Below are 8,778 nucleotides of genomic sequence, written 5' to 3' on the forward strand. Positions count from 1 at the left end.
GGGGTGACACATAATAGGTTCTGGATGATGTCATAATTCAATTAAAATAAATAGTTTTAAAAGTGAAATCTGTCACACTGCCGGCTGATTTTCCATCAGTGAAGCAGTATCCGTGAAGCGTTCACGCACCTGTGGCTGCTTGTTTCTGATTGGCTCACGGGTCCTGACTGCATCATTAATGACGGATGAGATATTTAAGTGTTAGTTTGGGTGCAGTGAGGTGTCTTCACTGTCTCTCTGTTTCTCACCCACACGCTGCAATGTCAGTGTCTCTGGGTCAGTGGAAACCCCTCAAGTTAATACACACACACACACACACACACACACACACACATATTGAGGACAGGTCCTGTGCTTCTCCTCTGCTGATCCCGTTGTTGTCTCGTCTGACGTGAGGCTGCGAGGAGACAAATGGAAGTGTAGCTGCAGGGGTGTGTGAACATGAGACAGCTGGACGTAGAGGGCAACGGAAGACAGATGGAGAGCTAAGGGACACAATAAGCCGTTTAAAAGGAAGTGAAGAAATCCATCAGAGAGACTTAAAGCGAGAGCGCGAGGACAGACAGACAGACGAGACACTCGGCGTCTGCAGCTTCACTGCAGAAGCGTCGCTCTGGGGTTCAGTTACCGCAGCGACAACAGCAGCGGAGCCAGGAGAGAATCCCTGATCACATGTCCTGTTTTACAGATGGGACGTGGTCCCATAACATCCTTAAATTGGCAGTGGCATGACATGATGATTGCGTGTGTCGTACGTACAGTACGTCCTGTAGAGGTGGACCCAAAATAGTCGTCTATTGGACAATCCAATCCAAGGAGTCATGTTGTAAAGTCGTGTTATTTTCCAAACTTATCCAACTGTTCTTCTTGCTGTTGTGTGTTTTTTTTGCCACTTAGTTTTCACATCCACGTTACTGATGAACACGTGTAACAAATCTCATTTGGTATATATTTTAAAGGACCAATTGTCAGCCCTACGACAGCTCCACAGTAGGGCCGGGCGATGTGGAGAAATTCAAATATCACGCTATGTTCGACCAAATACCTGGATGTCGATATTGAATGGTTGACCTGTGGTGCTTTAACCAAATCAGAGAAATCTCCAGGTCACAGTGGTGCGATGTGTTCGTGTGCTTATTCGCTGTCTTTTCAGTTGGAATGTGACTGAAAGTTTATGACCCTTTCAGGACCTGCAGAGCAAAGGAAAACATGACCGGTCGCCCTTTAGTTGGGCTGGGGAGAGGAACCACAACCAGACACGGGACGGGTCCCAAAACCATCAGTACTGCTTCTGACATATTTAGGAGAGCTGGATTATAACGGAATATACCAGAACATCTTATATTATAGAACAGAAGTACTGCAAAACAACTTAATGCATGACCAACCAACCTAATGCATGACCAACATGTCTTTATTATGTTGAAATATTGCTTTTGGCTTCAATGTCTAATGAATAACGCAAATCACACACAGTGTTTAAGCACATAACATTTTAAATCCCAACAATACGCACAGTAATAAAATGAAAAGATGTAATTTTAACCCTTTCCTTTTGGTTTCAACACTCGCTTCCCTTCCTCACCTGTCTCTCCAGGTGAGCCCCGGGCTCCGGACCGAGTGCTAGCCATGAATCGACAGTCCGAACCGACGTCCAGCACCCTGCAGCTGGTTGCTAACGACATGACGGGCATCATGGAGAAGCTGGACACCCGCGAGCTCGACCTGGAGGACGGAGAGTACGACACGACCGACACCTGCGACACAGGTGTGTGTGTGTGTGTGTGTGTGTGTGTGTGCACCCCGCCTGCGTGGCCTCTCTCGTCGCTGCGTACATCTGTGTATGACGCGTGTTCCACGGGGTCTGGCGTGTTTTTAATCTTGTACGTTTTGGATCCCGCCCCTTTAACCCTCTTGGGTCCCTCGGGTCATATTGGCCCCGGGACTTATTTTGGGTTTTAAAAACAATTCTGAATTTTTTTTTTACTTTATAATCCATTAACAAATATTGTCTTTATCTCAATTTCCAACAGCTGAGATAACATCTATGTTCAGGGAATGCATCAGTCTCTACTTGCACACTATTAAACATGGAAGGGGGGTTCGTTTTGTGTCATTTTGGTTATAATTCATGTTAAAAATCCACTATGGAAACAACATAAGAGGTCATATCCAGAATAATTCTCTGAATTGAGTCAGAAATACATGTTTCTCACAGGAAATAAGAAAAGGCCGTTGATTTCAGGTAGAAAAAATTTAAATTGTACCATTTTCTTTTTCTTAAAAAAATTTGAGATGGGTCAATTTGACCTGAATACCATACAAGGGTAAAAACTATTCATATCAACTTATTTTTAATTTAGTTTTTTTTTAGCTTTATTGTAACTTTTTCGACACCGACCCGATTGTCTCATTAGTATCAAGTATCAAAAAATTTATTTTGTCGTTGAATAGCATAAGGATTAAAAATCTCATCAGCGTCAGTGAGCCAATCAGCACGCAGCATACTAAGATCTGATAATGTTTGTGATTGGCTGTCGTACAGACATGCAGAAAAAACTCCACTTTACGCAGAGACGGGGCTCACGTATCGCACGGTTGCGTGTTCTGGAGGGAACTACTAGAACTGTAGGGTCCTTGTAAATGATGTGGTCTAGTCTGGTCTAGACCTGCTCTACCTGTAAATTATAGAGCGATCTAGACCTGCTCTATCTGTAAATCATAGAGCGATCTAGACCTGCTCTACCTGTAAATTATAGAGCGATCTAGACCTGCTCTATCTGTAAATTATAGAGTGGTCTAGACCTGCTCTACCTGTAAATTATAGAGCAATCTAGACCTGCTCTACCTGTAAATTAAAGGGCGGTCTAGACCTGCTCTACCTGTAAATTATAGAGCGGTCTAGACCTGCTCTACCTGTAAATTATAGAGCGGTCTAGACCTGCTCTACCTGTAAATTACAGAGCGGTCTAGACCTGCTCTATCTGTAAATTATAGAGGGGTCTAGACCTGCTCTATCTGTAAATTATAGAGCGGTCTAGACCTGCTCTATCTGTAAATTATAGAGCGGTCTAGACCTGCTCTACCTGTAAATTACAGAGCGGTCTAGACCTGCTCTATCTGTAAATTACAGAGCGGTCTAGACCTGCTCTACCTGTAAATTACAGAGCGGTCTAGACCTGCTCTACCTGTAAATTACAGAGCGGTCTAGACCTGCTCTATATGCCGGTTAACGTCCTGAGTCTTGATGCCCCCAGGCGAGCGATTGCCCTTCATGGTGATCTACCACACGCTGGGTTTCAAGGAGCCCGAGGCCAAAGTGTTCCTGTCCTCTCCCATCACGGCCAAGATCCTGGAGGTGGAGCGCTTCACCAAGAACCAGGACCGCTTCAACGTCACGTCGCAGAGGAGTGTCAACAAGGTACACACACACACACACACACACACACACACACACACACACACACCTCGTAGACCTGTTGTAGCTCTTTATTGATATTTTTAACTTTTTCTTACGTTTCTGACACTTTTGTTTACATTTAACATTAACGTAACACTAACTTATTCACTTTGGTTTTACAGTTATTTTTTTAATACATGGTCAATAAACCTCATTCATAGGAAATTATACCTAATGTTTGAGTTATAAAAGCAGAAATTAGGAATTATTGAGACTAAAATTAAAGGAATGGATGTTGATGATAATCACAGACTGGAATATGTCAACTTTTACTCAATACTATTTCAAAAACACTTCAATATATTTTTTAAAAGATATAAAATTGAATAAGACGCCCCAAAATGACCCATTAAAATCACCCCAAAGAGCATGGTCTGGGATCAATCATGTTGTTTTGGGGAATTAAAAAGAACATTGATATAGGACAACATGAGGACAACATGAGGGTTCAGTACTGTCAAGTCCTCTTTGCTCAAGTCCCAAGTTAGTCTCAAGTCATTTGGTCCAATTCTCAAGAAAGTTGGGGGGTCAAGTTAAGTCACAGGTTTTGTCAAGTCCCAAATTAAGTCACCTTTTTTAGACGCAAGACAAAGCAGTCTTACCTGTGGTATCCGGTCTTTGTAAAGATAAAACCCAAGGTACTGGTTTCCATCAAATTGATCACTGTTGGCACAGCCGCAGCTGTTGTGGTGGTCTGGTCCCACTAATGAGGCCCCACTAATCAGGGGACTTCGATGTTACGTGTTGCCATGGCGAAGAATTTGACTGACAGCCAGTCATCCATGACAGTCACATACCGGGGAGCGCTTATTGAGTCGTGATTCACACGTGATCCACAGTCGGTTTGCGTTGCTGCCGCTGTATAGCAATCTTGATAGTTAGACAGTAGTCTTGCATTGCCAGACCAAAACGTGCTCGGGTTTATTGGCATTTCTTTAAACCAATCACAGCCGTCATGGGCGAGGCTAAGCGCCAGGCGGAGCCACGGTAACTCTGCACAATAGTCTCTGGACGGAACTTGTTGTGGTGAGAAAATTCTGCTACTTAAAGCAAATTAAAGTCTTTAATAAGCCTCTTGGGTCGTACCAAAGCTCAAAAACGGGGCTGTTTTTCCGACACCATGAGGGGTTCTCACAGGACGGCAACGCCACAAACGAATGATGATCTTATAGAATATGATGCATCGCCGTAGATTAAACTAACCAACAATACACAGGATTAAGGAGTTAAAATGAGCACAACCTTAAACATCTACAGCAGTAAAAATGCAACATACACATTAATGCAGCAGGAACATTAATTAAGAAACAACAGGTTAAAGAGGGAACGTTGTACTGCACAATCCATACTTGCCTTTGCAATATATAATAATTTGACAATGAAGTGCCAAATGTGAAGCAGTAAAGGTGTGTGTCTGTGCGGTGTGCTCAGTCGTTGCCGGCGGTGTTTAAGATCGAGTTGAAACACGGCGAGTTCACGTGGCTGGTGAAGAGGAAGGAGAAGCACTTCATGGATCTCCACAGAGAGTTGAGGACGTACAAGACCTTCATGAGGCTGCCGCTGCCGTCACGCAGGTAAACGCCGCAGGGCTTCTTCTGGCTTCTCTGGTTCTGGATTGGATCAGGTCTGGATTGGAGTCCCTCGGGAGCTCAGATTAGGGACAGTGTAAACTGTATGTAGACTCAGGACTTGCTGTAGACTCTAGATCATTGACTTGACTTGGACTACCTCAAAGACTTGACTCTTGACTTGGACTCTAGATCATAGACTTGACTTGGACTCTAGATCAGAGACTTCACTCTTGACTTGGACTCTAGATCATAGACTTGACTTGGACTCTACCTCAAAGACTTGACTCTTGACTTGGACTCTAGATGGGAGACTCAACTTGGACTCTAGATCAGAGACTCGACTTGGACTCTACCTCAATGACTTGAGACTTGACTTGGACTCTAGATCAGAGACTGGACTTGGACTCTACCTCAAAGACTTGACTCTTGGCTTGGACTCTAGATCAGAGGCTTGACTTGGACTCTAGATCAGAGACTCAACTTGGACTCTACCTCAATGACTTGAGACTTGACTTGGACTCTAGATCAGAGACTTGACTTGGACTCTAGATCAAAGACTAGACTTGGACTCTACCTCAATGACTTGAGACTTGACTTGGACTCTACCTCAATGACTTGAGACTTGACTTGGACTCTAGATCAGAGACTAGACTTGGACTCTACCTCAATGACTTGAGACTTGACTCGGACTCTAGATCAGACACATGACTTGGTCTCTAGATCAGAGACTTGACTTGGATTTAAGCTCAGAGACTTGAGACTTGACTTGAACTGTAGATTAGAGACTCTGGAAATGACTTGGACTCTAGATCAGAGACTTGAGACTTGACTTGGACTCTAGACCAGAGACTCGAGACTTGATTTGGACTCTAGACCAGAGACTTGAGACTTGACTCGGACTTTAGCTCCAAGACTTGTTAGCCTCTCTGATCGGACCCTCAGATATTTTGTCTTTAACGCACGGTGTGTTCCTGTTGTCTCCTTCACACAAACCTTTGGGAAAGTTGCTATAACTTCATAGAAAACACTTTTGTCACCATCCTCCTGGGATTTGAACCGGCATCCTCTCCTCCTGTGGTTTCTCTCTGCAGTCACACGGTGAAGAGGCAGACGGCGACGAGGAGCGAGATGATACCCAACCTCCCCAGAGGAGGACGGGAGGAGCTGGGCAGAGAGGAGCAAGTTTCCAGTCGCAGGGTACCACGATTCACAGAGCAGAATCTCTTGTTTTCACACTTTTTGATGTCTAATTTTAAAGCATCGGCTGATTTTTCTCTAATTTGTGTTTGTCCCAGAAACAGCTGGAAGATTACTTGAACAACCTGCTGAAGATGCCGATGTACAGGAACTACCACGCGACGGTAGGGACGAATAAAAACCAAACCCAATAATAGACGATAATGTCCTGGAAAAGATTTAAATATGCAACACTTATTTCTCTCTTTCAGATGGAGTTCATCGATGTGAGCCAGCTGTCCTTTATCCACGATCTGGGACCAAAAGGCTTGTAAGAACACCTTCAAACGTATTTTTGAACACTTGTTTTGGTATTTAAAATCTTACATTTAGTGCTTTAAAACACTAGCCTGGTCCTAAAAAAAAACTTCCATTACATTGAACAATGCAGACTAAGACCTGAATGACAAATTGACCATCCAGACCGTTTAATCTGGTGGATTTAAAGTTGAGATACTCTTTAAAGAAAATAAACACACTGAGTGGAACTAAAAGTGGATTATTTAAGATCAGTTTCATGCCCATTAACGTTGATTTGTGGACGTCATAAAGCAAAGAGTTGATGTTTGAACATAATTGATCAGGACTTGGTCTTCTCCAATCTGAAGTTAAACAGTTTCACCTTGTTACAGATTCACTGCAAATCTGAACTACACTCCAATTGTAAGAACTTGATTGGCTCCCAAAATTGGCCGGTACATTTCATTTGTGCATTTGCCCGTTTGGTCGTGACGTCGGCTTAGTATCGTTAGCCTTAGCCAATACGTATCATGATGTAGCCTACTGTTATACATGAAACGAGCCCACAGTTTGCACAGTCTCAAAAGTACCTCCCAATAAAAGGAGAATCACAAATATATTTACATTGAAAAATACCAACTTCATTTACAAATGAACGAAATTTGCCATAATATTCTGGCAAAACTGTTAGTATTGTGTAAGTATTTAGTTGAGAGTGTTTTTGTGGTCAGTGTGTGCAGATGAACAGTGTGTAGCTTGCCTCGACGCGCGTCACCGCTGGATTTAAGCGGACATCGGCTGCTCCGAGCTCCGTGCGCTGATGCTACACCGTTCATCTGCCCTGCCCACACAAAGATGACACAGAGCCGGACTGAAATTATTTCCCTTCAAGCAACTACTGTGAGAACCTCTGACAGTGCTGCACTAGATTATCCAATGATCCAGTCAGTGTACTGTAACATGCAGAGCCTCCAGCTGTGGTTTCGCAGGCACAGATTTACACTATTTGTTGGCAAGAACAGCAGATTTTTCTTGTCTTTCAGAGAAGGAATGGTCCTGAAGAGATCCGGCGGCCATCGGATTCCCGGCCTGAACTGCTGTGGTCGCAGCAAAATGTGCTATCGCTGGTCCAAACGGTGAGTGAACACACACACACACACACACACACACACACACACACACACACACACACACACACACACACACAGCTAACAATCACCTGCCAACGGCTGAGATCTATAGACACATTAGATAGATAGATAGATAGATAGATAGATAGATAGATAGATAGATATTTATTGATACCAAGAAAAATGGGAAATTCGGTGATACAGCAGCAAAATCAGTCACAAAGCACAGAATATAAATATAAATGAAATACTACGAAAAATAAACGCATACATACAGTGTACGTTAAATATTGTGCTCAAACACTTCCAGCTATATTTCCCAAAAAGTGGTTTAGATCATATGGTTGGCTCCAAGAAGTATCTGCTCAACCTTTCAGTTTATTTGTGAATCACAGAGAGTACTCTTGTGTTTTACTATATTAAACTTGTGTTGTGTGTGTGCATGTGTGTGTGTCTGTGTGTGTGTGTGTGTGTGCAGCTGGCTGGTGGTGAAGGACTCGTTCCTGCTGTACATGAAGCCCGACTCGGGCGCCATCTCCTTTGTGATGCTGTTTGACAAAGAGTTCAGCATCAAGATGGACTCCAGCGACACGGAGACCAAACACGGCGTCCGCGTCGACAGTCTGTCCAGGTGGGTGACGCCCACGGGTGCTTTGACGTAGCTGCTTCTTTAAGGCAATTAATTTAATTTAAGGCACTTAATCAATGAAGGAGGAACAGCAAAATATTTGAGGGGCAACTTTTGCCGAATGACACTAATGACACTTACTTAATGTCGAGAGTATTTACCCAAAAATAAATTAAATGCTCTTGACAAAGGTCCGGTGGGGCTGAAACATTGGTATCATCAAGAAGTTGTGATGCTGAGCAAGAGCATAGTGCGATAGCTATCTTTTTTAAGTCTGATTTGCTCTCTTTTCACATGCATTTGGAATAAAATTGAGAATATTAAATGTCTTATTAAGTACAAAGGTACATCGTGAAGTATTTTATTTATTTATGAGTCTCCATGAATGAACTACCACCTACAGAGAGTGTGTGTGTGTGTGTGTGTGTGTATGTCTGTGTGTGTGTGTGTGTGTGTGTGCGTGTGCGTGCGTGCGTGTGTGTGTGTGCGTGTGTGTGTGCATGTGTGTGCGTC

The 8,778-nt window shown here is 43.4% G+C and overlaps 1 protein-coding gene across 1 annotated transcript in view; it reads left to right on the forward strand.

Moving 5' to 3' along the window:
• Positions 1-8,778, forward strand: part of LOC117938286 (phospholipase D1-like) — a 43,161-nt gene that overhangs the window by 17,689 nt on the left and 16,694 nt on the right. Inside the window, exons 2-9 of the mRNA XM_034862809.1 lie at positions 1,598-1,768; positions 3,258-3,421; positions 4,892-5,034; positions 6,123-6,228; positions 6,327-6,392; positions 6,480-6,538; positions 7,551-7,643; positions 8,116-8,268. Coding sequence (XP_034718700.1) covers positions 1,630-1,768; positions 3,258-3,421; positions 4,892-5,034; positions 6,123-6,228; positions 6,327-6,392; positions 6,480-6,538; positions 7,551-7,643; positions 8,116-8,268 — 923 coding nt within the window. The 5' untranslated portion in view covers positions 1,598-1,629. The remainder of the gene's footprint in view (positions 1-1,597; positions 1,769-3,257; positions 3,422-4,891; positions 5,035-6,122; positions 6,229-6,326; positions 6,393-6,479; positions 6,539-7,550; positions 7,644-8,115; positions 8,269-8,778) is intronic.

This window comes from Etheostoma cragini, chromosome 22 (assembly GCF_013103735.1).
Source record: "Etheostoma cragini isolate CJK2018 chromosome 22, CSU_Ecrag_1.0, whole genome shotgun sequence".
NCBI lineage: Eukaryota > Metazoa > Chordata > Actinopteri > Perciformes > Percidae > Etheostoma > Etheostoma cragini.